The sequence below is a fragment of the Oncorhynchus gorbuscha genome, unplaced genomic scaffold (assembly GCF_021184085.1).
Source record: "Oncorhynchus gorbuscha isolate QuinsamMale2020 ecotype Even-year unplaced genomic scaffold, OgorEven_v1.0 Un_scaffold_1060, whole genome shotgun sequence".
Lineage (NCBI taxonomy): Eukaryota > Metazoa > Chordata > Actinopteri > Salmoniformes > Salmonidae > Oncorhynchus > Oncorhynchus gorbuscha.
The window spans coordinates 158,346-178,744 of record NW_025745958.1 but is presented as its reverse complement, the minus strand read 5'-3'; the positions used below and the strand labels follow the sequence as shown (position 1 = coordinate 178,744).

Sequence of the window (20,399 nt, the reverse complement as noted above, 5' to 3'; positions counted from 1 at the left end):
TTGTCCTTTCATTTGTGTTATGAGTATGTACATAATATGAGTGCATTGCTAACCTGATCCCAGATCTGTTTGTGGTCTTGCCAACTGTCGTTCTGTCCCTGAACAAGGCAGTTTAACCCACTGTTCCCCAGTAGGCCGTCATTGTAAATAAGAAGTTGTTCATAACTGACTTGCCTAGTTAAATAAAGGCCATCGTGCCAGTTCTGTCATTGCCAAGTCAACTCTTTGTCACCCATTGTCATGTTTGGCTTGACACAAATGAGTGACAGGAGTTGTCATGATGGCACAAACAGACTGGCACTCAGACTAGTGCATTGAGTCTCCTTCATAAGAGGACCATTTCATTTCAGACACTCTCTGCTGTGTCACACAGCTCCCTGTATTGAGGTGGTTGAGAGGTGAAGATCACAAGTGGCACATCAACCTTTCTTCTCATCTGGCAGAGTATTGTGATGGCCAGGACAACTCCAACATCCTGAGGACCAGACACACAGTAACGGTTCAGTCAGGATTGACGGAGCAGGTGACCAGATGCTGAGTGTGATAGATGATGGTTCAATCTAATAGGCCTACACTCAAAAGGTACGGTGAAAATCACTATGGTACAGCGTTGGGGTGTGATAGAAAAATTACATATTTACCTGATTTGTTAATTATTAATCGTTTGCAATTAATGTTTAATAGATAGAAGGATATTTCTGTCCTGTTAGTGTCTATTTTTTTATGGTCTCCACTCTAATTCCCTGCAGCTAATCTGGGCATATGGTCACCAGAGATGATTTGAGCTGACAAATGAGTTAAAGACTGCATTACATAGTAAAGATGTGATGGGTGTAACCAAGAGAGGAGTTTAGAACAATTCCTCATTGTCTCTAAATCATTCTTCCATCTTGGAAACTAAGCCAGGGTGGGGTTAAGACAACAACCCAAGTGCAGATAAAGACAGGATGCAGCCAGTGGCTTATGATGCTCCTTGGTCTGCATGGGGGGGGTTGAACCAACCATGACTGAGCATTGTTAGTGTCAGCTATATACAGTACTCTGTATTTGTGTAAGGTTAAGAGGTTAGGGGGGGGTTGAACCAACCATGACTGAGCATTGTTAGTGTCAGCGATATACAGTACTCTGTATTTGTGTAAGGTTAAGAGGTTAGGGGGGGGTTGAACCAACCATGACTGAGCATTGTTAGTGTCAGCGATATACAGTACTCTGTATTTGTGTAAGGTTAAGAGGTTAGGGGGGGGTTGAACCAACCATGACTGAGCATTGTTAGTGTCAGCGATATACAGTACTCTGTATTTGTGTAAGGTTAAGAGGTTGGGGGGGGGGGGGGGGTCAACCATCCTCAGTATTGCAATAATTAATCAATATTAAATAAAGATGATTGTTTGAAGGAATGACCAAGTCTGTCTCAGTACTGAATTTCCACGATAGTTAGCATCCTGACTTTCAGATGTTTTAATTGTTCTTGTTTACTTGTATGTACTGTGTACTGCAATTCAGATTTTAGCTGCCACATCGGTAATAATTATAATAAACAAATACTACTAAAGTTTTCAATTCGGGTAGTCAATTGAATTTCATTTCCTGAATTGAAAAATCCACTGCGGACTATTTTTGGGGAATTGAATTTCAATTGATTTGATTGAAAAAACTGAATGGACCCCGACCCTGAAATGGTTAAATAGTACAGACATAGATATGTAATACATACCCATAATGCTGTCAGTGCTACTAATGTTCCTATCATCAGGCTGATTGCATAGCCCATGGAAGAGAGCAGGATGGGAAGACATGGCTGAAAATGACAAATTTAGAGTTTATCATTTTGTGAGAAAAACAAGAGTATGTGTGTCCGTATTATATCAGAACAAATATCAGTTTATTGTATCAGAGACTGTATCAGTACTGTAAATCCTCTTTGTATATCAAACTAGAATTATGGCATTGTAATGGTGTAGTGGAATGACATGATTTTACCTCTTTATATACCAGCATGTGTTCATCCATTAATCCCTTGTGGTCATCATCCTCAGACATATTACTGTTGGGATAGTGAATAACAAATCTTGTCTTGTTACCAGGAGCAACCTGAAATAGAATGTGACATGGGCTCATTAAAATATACCAATTGATCTTCCCGAAAGACATAACAGATTTATTTAACACAGACTGACACACTGAATCCTCCTCAGCATACACACAACAACAACATCATCATCAAGTTAACTTATTTCTCACAGCAGACTCACACATTTAAAGTCTGTTGAGTCCTCATCAGAACAGAGACAGGAGATGGGGATGTCTGTGCCCCAGTCTTGGTAGCCTTGTACGAGCCCACAGCATTTGAACTGAAAGTGAAGGAAACAGAACAACAGACACTTTAAAACATGTAATGATTTCCAGAACTATAAGGCCTTGAAGACTACTCCATGGAGACATCTCCAATGAAAGAGCTTTTAGTCCAGAACTATAAGGCCTTGAAGACTACTCCATGGAGACATCTCCAATGAAAGAGCTTTTAGTCCAGAACTATAAGGCCTTGAAGACTACTCCATGGAGACATCTCCAATGAAAGAGCTTTTAGTCCAGGACTATAAGGCCTTGAAGCCTACTCCATGGAGACATCTCCAATGAAAGAGCTTTTAGTCCAGAACTATAAGGCCTTGAAGCCTACTCCATGGAGACATCTCCAATGAAAGAACTTTTAGTCCAGAACTATAAGGCCTTGAAGCCTACTCCATGGAGACATCTCCAATGAAAGAGCTTTTAGTCCAGAACTATAAGGCCTTGAAGACTACTCCATGGAGACATCTCCAATGAAAGAGCTTTTAGTCCAGAACTATAAGGCCTTGAAGCCTACTCCATGGAGACATCTCCAATGAAAGAGCTTTTAGTCCAGAACTATAAGGCCTTGAAGCCTACTCCATGGAGACATCTCCAATGAAAGAGCTTTTAGTCCAGGACTATAAGGCCTTGAAGCCTACTCCATGGAGACATCTCTAATGAAAGAGCTTTTAGTCCAGAACTATAAGTCCTTGAAGCCTACTCCATGGAGACATCTCCAATGAAAGAGCTTTTAGTCCAGGACTATAAGGCCTTGAAGCCTACTCCATGGAGACATCTCCAATGAAAGAGCTTTTAGTCCAGGACTATAAGGCCTTGAAGACTACTCCATGGAGACATCTCCAATGAAAGAGCTTTTAGTCCAGAACTATAAGGCCTTGAAGCCTACTCCATGGAGACATCTCTAATGAAAGAGCTTTTAGTCCAGGACTATAAGGCCTTGAAGCCTACTCCATGGAGACATCTCTAATGAAAGAGCTTTTAGTCCAGAACTATAAGTCCTTGAAGCCTACTCCATGGAGACATCTCCAATGAAAGAGCTTTTAGTCCAGAACTATAAGGCCTTGAAGCCTACTCCATGGAGACATCTCCAATGAAAGAGCTTTTAGTCCAGGACTAGGTTTACATCATCTGTGTCCGGAAAACACATCGCAGACACTTTTTTATCCAAAACAACCCCATTTGTACAGTGTCTACCAGCCCCAAAGACTCACCCATGGAAAAACCTACCTAATTACAAAGGTGGAAGCACACACCCTGTCCTGGATTGGCCGAGACCCTAAGAAGTACTCAATGAAGGTGACTTACATTAGCTTGAAAGTAGTATATCTGTTCTATATCGTTTTGTTTCGCTCCACTGAGAGGCATCATGGCTAGGTCTTCCTTTCTGCTTAACTCCTCCATCTTGAAATGAATGAGGTTTACATTGAATGTCATATTCACAGCTAAAACCTGTACAGTAATCATCTACGATTTTGATAGGAACAGACTGAATTATCAAGAGTCAGATATATTCCACCATCATGCGTTATACTATAACATTTATGTTACATTTAACTCTAATATATTTTCACCGGAACAGCAAACAAACATTGGCTCAAGGTTGAATTGAAAAGGTAAGATACATATAAGCTGTAGACTGTATATATATATATATAGACTACTGTACCTCGTGTTTGGCTTGTATATATATATATATAGACTACTGTACCTCGTGTTTGGCTTGATATATATATATATAGACTACTGTACCTCGTGTTTGGCTTGATATATATATATATAGACTACTGTACCTCGTGTTTGGCTTGATATATATATATATAGACTACTGTACCTCGTGTTTGGCTTGATATATATATATATAGACTACTGTACCTCGTGTTTGGCTTGATATATATATATATAGACTACTGTACCTCGTGTTTGGCTTGATATATATATATATAGACTACTGTACCTCGTGTTTGGCTAGACTACCTCGTGTTTGGCTTGATATATATATATATAGACTACTGTACCTCGTGTTTGGCTTGATATATATATATATAGACTACTGTACTCGTGTTTGGCTTGATATATATATATATAGACTACTGTACCTCGTGTTTGGCTTGATATATATATATATGTACCTCGTGTTTGGCTTGATATATATATATATAGACTACTGTACCTCGTGTTTGGCTGTACCTCGTGTTTGGCTTGATATATATATATATAGACTACTGTAGTGTTTGGCTAGACTACTGTACCTCGTGTTTGGCTTGATATATATATATATAGACTCGTGTTTGGCTTGATATATATATATATAGACTACTGTACCTCGTGTTTGGCTTGATATATATATATATAGACTACTGTACCTCGTGTTTGGCTTGATATATATATATATAGACTACTGTACCTCGTGTTTGGCTTGATATATATATATATAGACTACTGTACCTCGTGTTTGGCTTGATATATATATATATAGACTACTGTACCTGTGTTTGGCTTGATATATATATATATAGACTACTGTACCTCGTGTTTGGCTTGATATATATATATATAGACTACTGTACCTCGTGTTTGGCTTGATATATATATATATAGACTACTGTACCTCGTGTTTGGCTTGATATATATATATATAGACTACTGTACCTCGTGTTTGGCTTGATATATATATATATAGACTACTGTACCTCGTGTTTGGCTTGATATATATATATATAGACTACTGTACCTCGTGTTTGGCTTGATATATATATATATAGACTACTGTCGTGTTTGGCCTACTGTGTTTGGCTTGATATATATATATATAGACTACTGTACCTCGTGTTTGGCTTGATATATATATATATAGACTACTGTATACTACTGTACCTCGTGTTTGGCTTGATATATATATATTGCTTGATACTAGACTACACCTCGTGTTTGGCTTGATATATATATATATAGACTACTGTACCTCGTGTTTGGCTTGATATATATATATATAGACTACTGTACCTCGTGTTTGGCTTGATATATATATATATAGACTACTGTACCTCGTGTTTGGCATAGACTACTACTGATATATATATATATAGACTACTGTACCTCGTGTTTGGCTTGATATATATATATATAGACTACTGTACCTCGTGTTTGGCTTGATATATATATATATAGACTACTGTACCTCGTGTTTGGCTTGATATACTTTCACACACTCCACAAACAGGTACAGGCTGGCCAGTGACATACCTACTGAAAACTACACACATATTGGGGTTGTCAATCAAAATCAATACTTAAAGGTTCATTCAAATCAAAATCACTTCAAACCATATCACACTTTCTGGGAAACATGTTGGAAACAGGTCATGGGAAAATGGTTGAGTTGAGTTCTAAGGCCATGACTTGTCAGAAAGGAACCGTTTTGCACGTCGGTAGACACTAACCTGGTCCCAGATCTGTTTGTGTTGTATAGCCAACCCCTATGGTCATTGTCCAAGACAACACCAACAGCTCTGGGACCTGGGCAGCTACTACTTTAGGGTACAGGTCTTGGCAAGCTTACCAGAATCACAGCCCACTTCTTCTCCTTGCGAGCTCCATAGACCCCAAAGATTGACAGGACCAGGGTTGCTGCTTCTAGGACATACAGAACTGCTATCCCTGGCAGCATCTTGTCTATCTGTGAGTAGGAAGACAAGTCAAATTCATGAAATGGCAATTCTGGGTTTATAATCATAATATTACAATGATACTGCTGGATTCTAGCCTGGTCTCAGATCGGTTTATGCTGTATAGCCAACTCCTATGGTTGTTGTCATGCTAAACACTGTAGGAGTTGGAAAGACAGCACAAACAGATCTGGGACCAGGCTAGATGGACACAGAATTATTATAACAAAATGTGTATGACATAATAAGGAAATGCAATAGGAGCTATAAAAATAACAATTACTTCTTCTGATTGGTGGAAGTACCCATGTCCAAATAATGTGATGGCCAGCAAGAGGGTGCTGATGATCTGAAGAGAATACAACACATGATACAATCATTACAATGTACAGGGTATTATACTGAGAATTCTACTGATAATGCACAGTAAAGGTAGATACAATCATTACAATGTACAGGGTATTATACTGAGAATTCTACTGATAATGCACAGTAAAGGTTGATACAATCATTACAATGTACAGGGTATTATTCTGAGAATTCTACTGATAATGCACAGTAAAGGTTGATACAGTCATTACAATGTACAGGGTATTATAGTGAGAATTCTACTGATAATGCACAGTAAAGGTTGATACAGTCATTACAATGTACAGGGTATTATACTGAGAATTCTACTGATAATGCACAGTAAAGGTTGATACAATCATTACAATGTACAGGGTATTATTCTGAGAATTCTACTCATGCTTCATCATGAGTCATGAGGGATGGAATTATTTACAGGGTTTGTGAGCAGAGGGTTAATGAGTTTACAATATTTCATATGTATCATTTATAAATAGCCTATCAATGATGACATGAATAGCTGAAATGCTCATTTAGTTGGCTGTTTACTAATCAAATATACTTACAAACCCTTTGTGGTATGCCGTGTGTCTGAGTTAATAAACATGACATAACTTTATAACACGCTGCAGCTTAAGTAGAATATGCTGAGACAATAAATACATATGTTGAACACATCTCCACAAGCCACACCTAAAAAAACGGATTCCAGTGAAAGTTTAAACATCACAGCTGATATCAAATGGTAACTACGTAGGCTACAACATCTATTTTCTTTTACTTCTTAGTTCTTCAACAACAACAAGCGCTGCAATAAATGTAGGGATGGAATTCATCAACTCGAATGAAATAAGGCCAATAGACTGGAAGATCACTTACCCCTATCAAGACACACATACAAATGAACGCCCGTTTTACCCAGATATGAATTCTTCCCATTTTAATATTTGGTTATGATACAAACAACAGCTTGGATAAGTGGTTCACTTCAGAGAGGGGCTAACTTAAATGCAGAAAATGGATCGCTCGATTTCTTTAACCGGTTTTTCTTCTCAGCGTGAGTTTGTTGACATTGTCTAACGACTCAAACTGAATTATTCCGCTGCTCTATGTTCGCTACATACTTTGGAGAATAAACTAAGGTCCATGGGCGTGGCGTATCGTTTTGACGGAGCAAAGGTCTTTAATGTTGACATACTGCTGAATGGTGTTTGGTTACATGGGGGGGGACGAGCCCACATGAACGCAACCTCCCATGTTATGTTGGCCAGTGCACGATGGCTAGAGATCAGGCAGGCTAAAAGGAACTACATGGTCAATCTGCTGTCTGCGTTGGCCTTGCAGCATTTACGGCGATAGGGCCTCTACTTCTTACGCTTTGCGGAGCAGAGCATAACTGTTAACGTTTTGATCCCAGCGCGACAGAAATGAAGCGCCCCGCACTCTTGGCCTCACACGACAGCAGTGAACATTGCAGAAACATAACGCTGTGCTGCATATAATCAACGTCAAATAATCAACACTTCTTCATATTGATTCAATGGTTTGTGGTGAGTTAACCAATGGAATATGGTGTCAATATTATAAAAAAAGAAATATATATTAGCAAATACAAATTACAAGTGCTATAAACTATATCGTGATTTTCCATGAAGAAACGTTCAGTTTCTGCAAAATGTTCACTGCAAGCGTTTGAGGCCAAGGCTTAATTTCGGTAGCGCAGGAATCAACCATCCGAGACTTGTCAAGGATCAAATCAAATCAAAGTTTATTTGTCACGTGCGTCAAGTACAACAGGTGAAATGCCTTATAGTGAAATGCTTACTTACCGGCTCTAACCAATAGTGCAAAAAAAGGTACGTAATAGGTACGTAAAGAAATAAAACAACAGTAAAAAGACAGGCTATACACAATAGTCTGGGTAGCCATTTGATTACCTGTTCAGGAGTCTTATGGCTTGGGGGTAAAAACTGTTGAGAAGCCTTTTTGTCCTAGACTTGGCACTCCGGTACCGCTTGCCATGCGGTAGTAGAGAGAACAGTATATGACTGGGGTGGCTTTGACAATTTTTAGGGCCTTCCTCTGACACCGCCTGGTGTAGAGGTCCTGGATGGCAGGCAGCTTAGCCCCAGTGATGTACTGGGCCGTACGCACTACCCTCTGTAGTGCCTTGCGGTCAGAGGCCGAGCAATTGCCGTACCAGGCAGTGATGCAACCAGTCAGAATGCTCTCGATGTTGCAGCTGTAGAACCTTTTGAGGATCTCAGGACCCCTGACAAATCTTTTTAGTTTCCTGAGGGGGAATAGGCTTTGTCGTGTCCTCTTCACAACTGTCTTGGTGTGTTTGGACCGTTCTAGTTTGTTGTTGATGTGGAACATTATCTTCACACAAGATCAGAAGATCAAGAAAACTGATTTGACGTGTATCAGATTACAGAGTAAATCTCAAATGATCAGACCAGGAGTTAAGAAATGCATGGAACACCTGGAGCTGTTTTGCATCACCCCTCCATAGAACAAAAATATCATCAATATACCGTTTCCAAATGATGTTAGGCAATATTTTTTTGTTGTTGAGGGGATTGAAAATAGACTGTTTCTCCATGTAACCCACATACAAATGAGCATAGTTAGGAGTCATGGGGGATCCCATAGCAGTACCCTTCGTCTGAATAAAGAAATCATTTAGAAACAGGAAATAGTTATGTGTGAGTGCTATTTCAGCCAATGTTATAATGCAGCACTGGAAGGGTAGTTCATTAGGGTCACGTTGCAGAAGAAAATGTTCCATAGATTCAATACCGCCCTCATATTGTGTATAACGACTCAACATCAAAAGTAACACAAGGTATTCTCAGGGAGAGGATCAAGAGATTCAATGATAGCGATCATACTGCTGGTGTCCTTTACAAAGGAGGGGAGCTGTTCTGCGAGTGGTCTAATAAAAAAGTCAACAAAAGTAGATAGAGGGGCTGTTACTGCATCAATGCCCGCTACTATAGGGCGCCCTGGAGGTTTTGCCCTGGAGGTTTTGTAACATTCTTGTGTAATTTCTGCAAAGTGTAGAAAGTGGCAATTTTAGGGTGTTGAATAGCCAAAAAGTTATGTTCTTTTTTGGTTATCTGACCAGAACTTAAATACCCATCTAGGACAGTAAAGATAGTATTCTGAAATTGGGAAGTTGGGTCATTTCTGAGTTTCTTGTAAAAGGTGTTGTCAAGCAGCTGTCTATGACACTCATTTACATAAACTGTCCTATACATGAGTACAACCGACCCACCCTTATCAGCAGGACGAATAAGGACTGTCCTATACATGAGTACAACCGACCCACCCTTATCAGCAGGACGAATAAGGACTGTCCTATACATGAGTACAACCGACCCACCCTTATCAGCAGGACGAATAAGGACTGTCCTATACATGAGTACAACCGACCCCCCTTATCAGCAGGACGAATAAGGACTGTCCTATACATGAGTACAACCATGAGACCCACCCTTATCAGCAGGACGAATAAGGACTGTCCTATACATGAGTACAACACCCACCCTTATCAGCAGGACGAATAAGACTGACCCCCATGAGTTATCAGCAGGACGAATAAGGACTGTCCTATACATGAGTACAACCGACCCACCCTTATCACAGGACGAATAAGGACTGTCCTATACATGAGTACAACCGACCCACCCTTATCGAATAAGGACTGTCCTATACAGGACGAATAAGGACTGTCCTATACATGAGTACAACCGACCCACCCTTATCAGCAGGACGAATAAGGACTGTCCTAAGGACTGTCCTACATGAGTACAACCGACCCACCCTTATCAGCAGGACGAATAAGGACTGTCCTATACATGAGTACATCACAGGACGAATAAGGACTGTCCTATACATGAGTACAACCCCTTATCAGCAGGACGAATAAGGACTGTCCTATACATGAGTACAACCGACCCACCCTTATCAGCAGGACGAATAAGGACTGTCCTATACATGAGTACAACCGACCCACCCTTATCAGCAGGACGAATAAGGACTGACGTATCGGATTGTAAATCAAGCAAAGCTTGTTTTTCCTCCTTAGGTAAATTATGGAAAGATTTGGACCCCTGTTTATTCTTAAGTAGATGTCCAACATATTTTTCCACAAGTCTGCAATATGTCTCAGAGTGATTGCGATTGGCTGGAGGTATAAAATAACTCTTGCTTCTAAAAGGAGTCAAAGTATGTACAGGAGAGCAATCTACTGGTTCAATAGAAGTGTCAGAATTAGGGGAGCTAAAGTATTCCCATAAACGGATGTTTCTAAAAAACTTAAACATGTCTACCTTTATTAATCTTCTTGTGACTCCCCATCCCGGGTCCGGGAGCGTAATCATCGACTGACACTAATTAGCATAATGCAACGCAACGGACATAAATCTTCCTAGAAAATCTTCCGATTCATGAAAATCACAAGTGAAATATATTGGAACACAGCTTAGCCTTTTGTTAATCACCCTGTCATCTCAGATTTTCAAAATATGCTTTACAGCCAAAGCTAGACAAGCATTTGTGTAAGTTTATCGATAGACTAGCATAGCATTGTGCCTTGCTAGCAGCAGGCAACCTTGTCACGAAAATCAGAAAAGCAATCAAATTAAATCGTTTACCTTTGATGAACTTCAGATGTTTTCACTCACAAGACTCCCAGGTAGATAGCCAAAGTTCATTTTTTCCCCCAAAGATTATTTTTGTAGGAGAAATAGCTCCGTTTGTTCTTCACGTTTGGCTGAGAAATCGCACGGAAATTGCAGTCACGAAAACTGCAAAAATATTCCAAATTAGCTCCATAATATCAACAGAAACATGGCAAACGTTGTTTATAATCGATCCTCAAGGTGTTTTTCAAATATCTATTCGATAATATATCTATCAGGACAATTAGTTTTTAAGTAGGACCGATTGCAGTAATGGCTACCTCTGTATTTTACACGAGTCACCCTGGGAGCCATCAGGTGACCACTTACGCAATGTAGCCGCCTACGGCTATTCTTCAACATAAATGCGTAAAACTATGTCACAATGCTGTAGATACCTTGGGGAATACGTAGAAAGCGTAAGGTGGTTGATAGCACATTCACAGCTCAATAGGGACTCATTGGAACACAGCGCTTTCAAAATATGGGGCACTTCCGGATTGGATTTTTCTCAGGCTTTCGCCTGCAACATCAGTTCTGTTATACTCACAGACAATATCTTTACAGTTTTGAAAACGTTAGTGTTTTCTATCCAAAGCTGTCAATTATATGCATATTCTAGCATCTTGTCCTGACAAAATATCCCGTTTGAAACGGAACATTTTTTTTTCAAAAATGAAAATACTGCCCCTAGAGTCGCAACAGGTTTTAACATCAACATCGATGCACTGGGTTGTAGGCACAAAATATAACCCTTTATTAAGCAAAGAGACATGGGCAGGGCTCAATATCTTGCTTGATAAATTAAAGACACTCAGTCCCGTGGGTTCTGGGACCGTGTGAACGGTCTCCTCTGCCTCTGATAGTCGTTTCTTCTTATCCTGTCGAGTGCGGCATCTCGTCGATGCGCGTGCCTGCGGCCTCCTCCGCCCTTCCGTCCGTCCAGTCTCTCGTTGAATAAAAAACTACCACGGGAAGCCGATGAGGCGCTGGTTGTAGAGCGTTGATCAGACGGGGTGGATAGAAGTAAGTGGCATCCCTCCTGCGTCTACCATGGAGAGGAGGAGCAGGACCTCGTCAGGGTTTCTCCAGAAGTAGACTTTATCCTCGGCCTTGTCTTTTTTGTCTTGGTTGAATTTCTTGATTTTAAGTTCCTTTATTTCTTAAGAAACTTGTCCTGGAGCGCTTGGTTAGTTTTCATCAGTTCATTGAATATGCCATCATCATTAACAGCTATTTTTAAAGCTGTCTTTAATCGTGTTATCCATTACAATAAATAAATCCTTCTTCAACTGGTCAACAATTAACGTCATTAAACCAATAGAGCATTTGTTCAGGATGGCACACCAGCACTCACAGAAATCATCTGTAAGCGAGATGGTTCTTTTTGCCACCTGAGTCCCTGTGGAATAATGCATTGACGCACATAATCACTAAGAGTGACTATATGTAGATGCGTTCTCGTCTGCGCTTAGATAAACATAACAGTTCTTTCGAGAGGTCAGAATTACCTCCCGGAAGAATGACGGGAGTCTGAACCCTTGAAGATTTAAAATAGTTTATTGGGTGCTTCTCTCTGGCAATACAGTTTTCAGTTGGCTCTCTCTCATTCAACTGTCTTGGCTAGTCTTATACAATTCCAAATATCCAACAGACTAAAACACAATTTGTAAAAAGGTATAAATTACCATTTTATCTCATAGATACATTATTAAAATGTAATTCTCAAAATATCTCTAAATACAGCCAGTTAGAATGTTTCCACTCTGTGTGAATGTTCGTTGGTCCTGTCTCCATGACTACGACAGGCTAGCTTGACTGGAGCTAACTTTAGCCGACGTTAGCTCTATGCTAACAGACTTTTATCAATTAAACTATCAAAACCTTATGAAAAAAACACAATTATATCATTACATTCCACTTAACTTGGTGTTTCATATCCTATGCTTTATAATTCTCTCACTGTGATAATGTTTAAAATATTTACTTCTCTCTTCAGTTTTCAGTTGTCTCACTCATTCAAATTACTCACTGACTAGGCAGCTAGCGCGAGAGCCACTGTAGAGAGACTGCATGAAGCAACCGCTACTAGAGCAAGCAGCTTCCTCAGTGTGCCGAAACAAGCGGAACACCCATTGACTATAAATAGTGTAAATGATTGTAAATGAGGTTGAACCCAAACAAAATTACCTCACTAACATTTCAGGTTGAACCCAAACATGAGCTACCATATACCTCACTATCTCCCACATTTCAGGTTGGCAAGACAAGGAACCCAAACATGAGCTACCATATACCTCACTATCTCCCACATTTCAGGTTGGCAACACAAGGAACCCAAACATGAGCTACCATATACCTCACTATCTCCCACATTTCAGGTTGGCAACACAAGGAACCCAAACATGAGCTAAAAACGGTCCTATTAAAACAGAAAGTATTACCCCCTTTTCACAGCACCTCTTTCCCTTTTTCTTGACAGAAAACTAAGACCAACAAGTAGCCTGCCTCTGACTTTATCAGAACGTTTCCATACTGGTATATACATTCATCAATATAACACCAACCAAACTCTTTTGACCTTGGGGGGGTTTATTTATTTAATGCATTATACTGCCATTTTACTATGATAACGCATAATAAATAAAAGGTACCATATGGTATTTCCAAATATTACACAATCCATGCTTCCTTCCCTCCTCCGTAACTTGGCTTGGAGTAACCACTGATATCATAAGATTTACAGCAGATGTGTTATTTCAGTGATTAATAAAATGGAATGAGCAAGCAACCCTGAACCATAAGTGAGAGCACCAGCTGTTCAGGACGACTGCGTGATCACGTTCTCCGTAGCCAATGTGAGTAGGATCTTTAAACAGGTTAACATCAACAAGGCCCCAGGACCAGGATGCGTACTCGGAGCATGCACTGACCAGCTGGCAAGTGTCTTCATTTACACTTTTAATCTCTTACCCAGTCTGTAATACCTACATGTTACAAGCAGACCACCGTAGTCCCTGTGCCCAAGGACGCCAAGGTAACCTGCCTAAATGACGATCGCCCCATAACAGTCACATCTGTAGCCATGAAAAGCTTTGAAAGGCTTATCATGAATCACATCAACACCATCATCCCAGACACCCTGGACCCACTCCAATTTGCATACCACCCCAATAGATCCACAGATGACGTAATCCTATTGCACTCCATACTGCCCTTTCCCACTTGGACAAAAGGAACACCTACGTGAGAATGCTGTTCATTGACTACAGTTCAGCGTTCAACACCACAGTGCCCTCCAAGCTCATCACTAAGCTAAGGATCCAGGGACTGAAAACACTCCCTCTGCAACTGGATCCTGGTGAACATCTCCCTCTGCAACTGGATCTTGGTCTTCCCAACGGAAGTCCCCAGGTGGTGAAGGTAGGCAACAACACATCCCCCACGTTGTCCGTAGTGCATACGGCCCAGTACATCACTGGGGCAGAGCGCCCTGCCATCCAGGACCTCTATACCTCATTGTGTATCCATTACTACGTGTTTGACTTGTCTATTATTTCTCTATTTTTCTTTCTCTCTGCATTGTGGGAAGGGCTCGTAAGTAAGCATTTCACTAACAGTCCATACCTGTTGTTGATGAAGCATTTGACAAATACAATTTGATTTGAAGGATGTTTTCATGTTGACAGTCATTATTAAGACCACTAATATCACACACTGTTAAAAATCCTTTCTTAAACCCTCAAGTTCAACTTATCTTTATTGTCCCCATTGGGAGATATGTTGTGCAACAATACAAAACGACAACATTAAAAACAGTGACAACCAACACACACAACATGAAACAATGACATTGATAAAACGGAGCAATCATTGAGCAGAAGTGCAGCAATAAATCAACATTTAATTTAATGTGCAGATTCAGAAAGTTTATGGGCTGTGGGATAAAATAGTTATTGTATCTGCTGCTATTGAGTTTGGGAAGTCTAAAACGACGACCTAAGGGGAGAAGTGCAAAATGGTCAAGGAGGAGGTGATCAGGACAGTCTGGGATACTGTTAGCTCTCCTCACCACATCCTTTCTGGATGTCACTGAGAGCTGTGCCTGTTGAACCCTGATGACCTGGCTGGCCACCTTAACCACACTGTCCAAACTAAACAGTGTCATCACGGTCTTGCTGACATTAAAAGAGTTCATCTTTCTCAACAACATAAAAGCTGCTGCTAGCAATGAGGAATCAGCCCAGAAACGGCCCTCTTCCGGGGTGCGGAACTTGATAGAATCGACCAGGAATCGGGTGTCGGACTCGGCCTGGAATCAAAATGAATGACTGCCCAGAATCGTCCCGTTTCCATCTACGTGAGTTCAGTCGACTTTTTGCGGCATCTTACCAGAATCCTCAGAAGGGGCCTGATGCTAATTTAAATAAATGTATACAAAATTACAGAATTTAGTTATTTTAAACATGACTATTCTACATTTTATGCATACAAATTATACCCATCCACCCCAAAAAAATGATGTAGGAGAAAACACTGCACACCTCGAACTAGCATCTGTAGCAACGCAGTTTGTACATCGATGCAGTGTCTTAGACCACTGCGTCACCCGGGAGGATCCACCCAGCAACTTTTTAATGCTTGTCAATTGCCTTGCACAAAGTATCAAGATACTAAAATACTACTTAAGCAGGACTTTAAATGTTTTATTTAAATGTTAATTGTATTTTTGCTCACATAAACAATTAAAAATATGGAAAAATAAATAAATAATGAAATGCTAATTATATAAAGCAGCCGTGTAATCATCTGCCAGAGTAGCCCCAATCGACACGAGACCCAAGTAGTACATTTGGGACAGATAACTCTCATCGGAATCGGCCCGAGTTCAATCCCCGCATCCTAGACATAAGTTATACTGCCTAAGGCGGCCCAGACTCGGACCACATAACGTCGGCCGATTGTAACGCTCAGCCGGAATCGGCCCAGATCCATCATGCTATCTGGGAGACCTGTTAGAAAAGGAAATGCACGCCCTTAAACTAGCAAAGGTTAACTAGCTGGATGGATCATTTTTTATTACTTACATTAAATTATATGCTGTCAAGGGCAGAATAATATTCTCATAATTAACTATTCTATTATTTTAATTCAATAACTGATACAGCACTTAAAGCTTATTTGAGTGTGCAAAGTTAACTAGCTAGCTTGGTACTTAACTACCTGCTCTTCCAGCAACTATTTTTCCCACGGTCAGTTTATCCAGGAGCGCTTTCTTCAGCGACTTCAGATCCACTCCGATTTCTTTCTCTATCAATTCGACAAGGTAGACGGGGAGAGCTCCATCACCCAATCCTGTTTCGGAGTCTTCATAATTTGTCGATATAGGGCTTTGTAGATCAGATTCATCACTTTGGCCGTTTTGCTGCTCTGCAGAGGGCGCCGCCATCTTTCTTCTATGTCTCTTCCACGTGAACAGCATGCAGATGTAAACACAGCACCGAACACAGCCGTCACCGTCTATACACCCCCTCTAGTGGTGACCGTTAGTACTGCGGGACCTGTCACGGGTAAACGCTTGGGACATTTCCAACTATAACACAATCCACGCTTCCTTCCATCCTCCATTCATTGGCTTCGAGTAACCAGTGATATCATAAGTGGAGTGGTGATAGCTTCAGACAATTGACCGTTGATGTGTTATTTCAGTGATTACTAAAGGCAATTAGGAAGGATGTTTCCAAAACAAGACCCTCTTCAGTGTTTGAGTGTCATGTTGACAATCAAGACCTCACAGGAAACAACTGGACATACTGTATGTGCTCAGTTATGTAGTTGTTGAACTAATCTGTTACCCAGAAAGGAACAGTTACTCTCCAGCATTTCAAATCTACTGTAAAATAAGTATGCCCACCTGTCCTCGTTGGTTGGCCCTCGTTTCATACTCGTCGCCAAACCCACTGGCTACAGGTTATCTACAAGTCACTGTTAGGTAAATCCACGCCTTATCTCAGCTCACTAGTCACCATAGCAGCACCGACTCGTAGCACGTGCTCCAGCAGGTATGTCTCACTGGTCACCCCCAAAGCCAATTCTTCCTTTGGTCATCTTTCCTTCCAGTTCTCTGCTGCCAATGACTGGAACGAACTGCAAAAATCACTGAAGCTGGAGACTCATATCTCCCTCACCTGCTTTAAGCACCAGCTGTCAGAGCAGCTTACAGATCACTGCACCTGTACATAGCCCATCTGTAAACAGCCCATCTATCTACCTACCTCATCCCCATACTGTATTTATTTATTTATCTTGCTCCTTTGCACCCCAGTATCTCTACTTGCACATTCATCCTCTGCACATCTACCATTCCAGTGTTTAATTACTCTATTGTAATTATTTTGCCACCATGGTCTATTTATTGCCTTAACTCCCTTATCTTACCTCACCTCATTTGCACTCAGTGTATATAGACTTTTTGTTTTCTTTTGTTCTACTGTATTATTGACTATGTTTTGTTTATTCCATGTGTAACTCTGTGTTGTTGTTTGTGTCGAATTTCTATGCTTTATCTTGGCCAGGTCGCAGTTGCAAATGAGAACTTGTTCTCAATTAACCTACCTGGTTAAATAAAAGTGAAATAAAATAAATAAAAAATTAAATCCTTCATTTGTACATCCTGTGAATGGGGAATATTCTTGAGTCGGTTCCATTACTATCATATGCTTGAGTCGGTTCCATTACTATCATATGCTTGAGTCTGTTCCATTGCTATCATATGCTTGAGTCTGTTCCATTGCTATCATATGCTTGAGTCTGTTCTGTTACTATCATATGCTTGAGTCTGTTCTGTTACTATCATATGCTTGAGTCTGTTCCATTACTATCATATGCTTGAGTCTGTTCTGTTACTATCATATGCTTGAGTCTGTTCTGTTACTATCATATGCTTGAGTCTGTTCCGTTACTATCATATGCTTGAGTCTGTTCCGTTACTATCATATGCTTGAGTCTGTTCTGTTACTATCATATGCTTGAGTCTGTTCCATTGCTATCATATGCTTGAGTCTGTTCCATTACTGTCATATGCTTGAGTCTGTTCTGTTACTATCATATGCTTGAGTCTGTTCCATTACTGTCATATGCTTGAGTCTGTTCTGTTACTATCATATGTCATGTTTGTCATTTATTATCATGTCTTGTCCCTGTGCTCCCCATTCTATTCGTTTCCCTCTGCTGGTCTTATTTGGTTCTTTCCCTCTTTCTATCCCTCTCTCTCCCCCTCCCTCTCTCACTCTCTCGCTCTCTCTTCTCTCTACCGTTCCGTTCCTGCTCCCAGCTGTTCCTATTCCCCTAATCATCATTTAGTCTTCCCACACCTGTTCCCGATCCTTTCCCCTGATTAGAGTCCCTATTTATTCCTTTGTGTTCCGTTCCTGTCCCGTCGGTTCCTTGTTTAGTATTCACCATGCTGTGATTGCGTTTCGCCCTGTCCTGTCGTGTTTTTGCTGTGATTGTGTATCGCCCTGTCCTGTCGTGTTTTTTGCCTTCATCAGATGCTGCGTGTGAGCAGGTGTCTCTGTCAACTACGGCCTGCGCCTACCCGAAGCGACCTGCAGTCTGTGGCCGCTTCTCCTGTTATTCCCCTCTACAGACTAGAGGATTTCTGTTATTCCCTGTTTGGACTTGAATAAACTCTGTTTCTGTTAAGTCGCTTTTGGGTCCTCTTTCACCTGCATGACAGAAGGAACCGACCAAGGAATGGACCCAGCGACTTCAGACGCTCGTTACACTGCCGTCAAGATCCAAGGAGCTATGCTCGGCAGACACGAGCAGGAATTGTCTGCTGCTCGCCATGCCGTGGAGAACCTGGCCGCTCAGGTTTCCGACCTCTCTGGACAGTTCCAGAGTCTACGTCTCGTGCCACCTGTTACTTCCTGGCCTGCCGAGCCTCCAGAACCTAGGGTTATTAACCCACCTTGCTACTCCGGGCAGCCCACTGAGTGCCGCTCCTTTCTCACGCAGTGTGAGATTGTGTTCTCTCTCCAACCCAACACATACTCTAGAGAGAGAGCTCGGGTTGCTTACGTCATTTCACTCCTTACTGGCCGGGCTCGAGAATGGGGCACAGCTATCTGGGAGGCAAGGGCTGATTGCTCTAACAAGTTCCAGAACTTTAAAGAGGAGATGATTCGGGTTTTTGACCGTTCAGTTTTTGGTAGGGAGGCTTCTAGGGCCCTGGCTTCCTTATGCCAAGGTGAACGGTCCATAACGGATTATTCTATTGAGTTTCGCACTCTTGCTGCCTCTAGTGAGTGGAACGAGCCGGCGCTGCTCGCTCGTTTTCTGGAGGGACTCCACGCAGTGGTTAAGGATGAGATTCTCTCCCGGGAGGTTCCTTCAGATGTGGACTCTTTGATTGCTCTCGCCATCCGCATAGAACGACGGGTAGATCTTCGTCACCGGGCTCGTGGAAGAGAGCTCGCATCAACGGTGTTTCCCTGCTCCGCATCGCAACCATCTCCCTCCTCTGGCTTTGAGACTGAGCCCATGCAGCTGGGAGGGATTCGCATCTCGACTAAGGAGAGGGAACGGAGGATCACCAACCGCCTGTGCCTCTATTGCGGAGTTGCTGGACATTTTGTTAATTCATGTCCAGTAAGAGGCCAGAGCCCATCAGTAAGCGGAGGGCTACTGATGAGCGCTACTACTCAGGTCTCTTCATCTAGATCTTGTACTACTATGTCGGTCCATCTACGCTGGACCGGTTCGGGTGCTACATGCAGTGCCTTGATTGACTCTGGGGCTGAGGGTTGTTTCATGGACGAAGCATGGGTTCGGAAACATAACATTCCTTTCAGACCGTTAGACAAGCCTACGCCCATGTTTGCCTTAGATGGTAGTCATCTTCCCAGTATCAAATTTGAGACACTACCTTTAACTCTCACAGTATCTGGTAACCACAGTGAGACTATTTCTTTTTGATTTTCCGTTCACCGTTTACACCTGTTGTTTTGGGTCATCCCTGGCTAGTATGTCATAATCCTTCTATTAATTGGTCTAGTAATTCTATCCTATCCTGGAACGTTTCTTGTCATGTGAAGTGTTTAATGTCTGCCATCCCTCCCGTTTCTTCTGTCCCTACTTCTCAGGAGGAACCTGGCGATTTGACAGGAGTGCCGGAGGAATATCATGATCTGCGCACGGTCTTCAGTCGGTCCCGAGCCAACTCCCTTCCTCCTCACCGGTCGTATGATTGTAGTATTGATCTCCTTCCGGGGACCACTCCTCCTCGAGGTAGACTATACTCTCTGTCGGCTCCCGAACGTAAGGCTCTCGAGGATTATTTGTCTGT

General features: G+C 41.5%; 1 protein-coding gene across 3 annotated transcripts; it reads right to left on the bottom strand.

The window, feature by feature from the left end:
- Window positions 1–36: 36 nt before the first annotated feature.
- On the bottom strand, window positions 37–16,501 carry LOC124021134 (tetraspanin-8-like). Of its 3 annotated transcripts, none has more exons than XM_046336476.1 (9): window positions 16,274–16,501; window positions 6,298–6,363; window positions 5,909–6,025; window positions 5,528–5,602; window positions 3,655–3,750; window positions 2,253–2,351; window positions 1,981–2,091; window positions 1,715–1,798; window positions 37–475 (listed from the first exon to the last, which is right to left on the bottom strand). In XM_046336476.1, the coding sequence occupies exons 3-9, from the start codon at window positions 6,014–6,016 to the stop codon at window positions 347–349; spliced, it is 702 nt and encodes a 233-aa protein (XP_046192432.1). In that variant the 5' UTR covers window positions 6,017–6,025; window positions 6,298–6,363; window positions 16,274–16,501; the 3' UTR covers window positions 37–346. The 3 variants fall into 3 exon arrangements, with proteins under 3 accessions (XP_046192432.1, XP_046192430.1, XP_046192431.1); XM_046336474.1 differs by lacking the exon at window positions 16,274–16,501 and adding an exon at window positions 7,242–7,531; XM_046336475.1 differs by lacking the exons at window positions 5,528–5,602; window positions 16,274–16,501 and adding an exon at window positions 7,242–7,533.
- Between the last annotated feature and the right edge of the window lie 3,898 nt (window positions 16,502–20,399).

Coding starts and splice junctions, on each gene's coding strand:
- LOC124021134 (XM_046336474.1), bottom strand. CDS start 7,301: ATGGGAAGAATTCATATCTGGGTAAAACGGGCGTTCATTTGTATGTGT. Junction 6,364..7,241: donor GTATGTGTGTCTTGATAGGG/GTAAGTGATCTT, acceptor TATTCTCTTCAG/ATCATCAGCACCCTCTTGCT. Junction 1,799..1,980: donor ACATGCTGGTATATAAAGAG/GTAAAATCATGT, acceptor TGTCATTTTCAG/CCATGTCTTCCCATCCTGCT.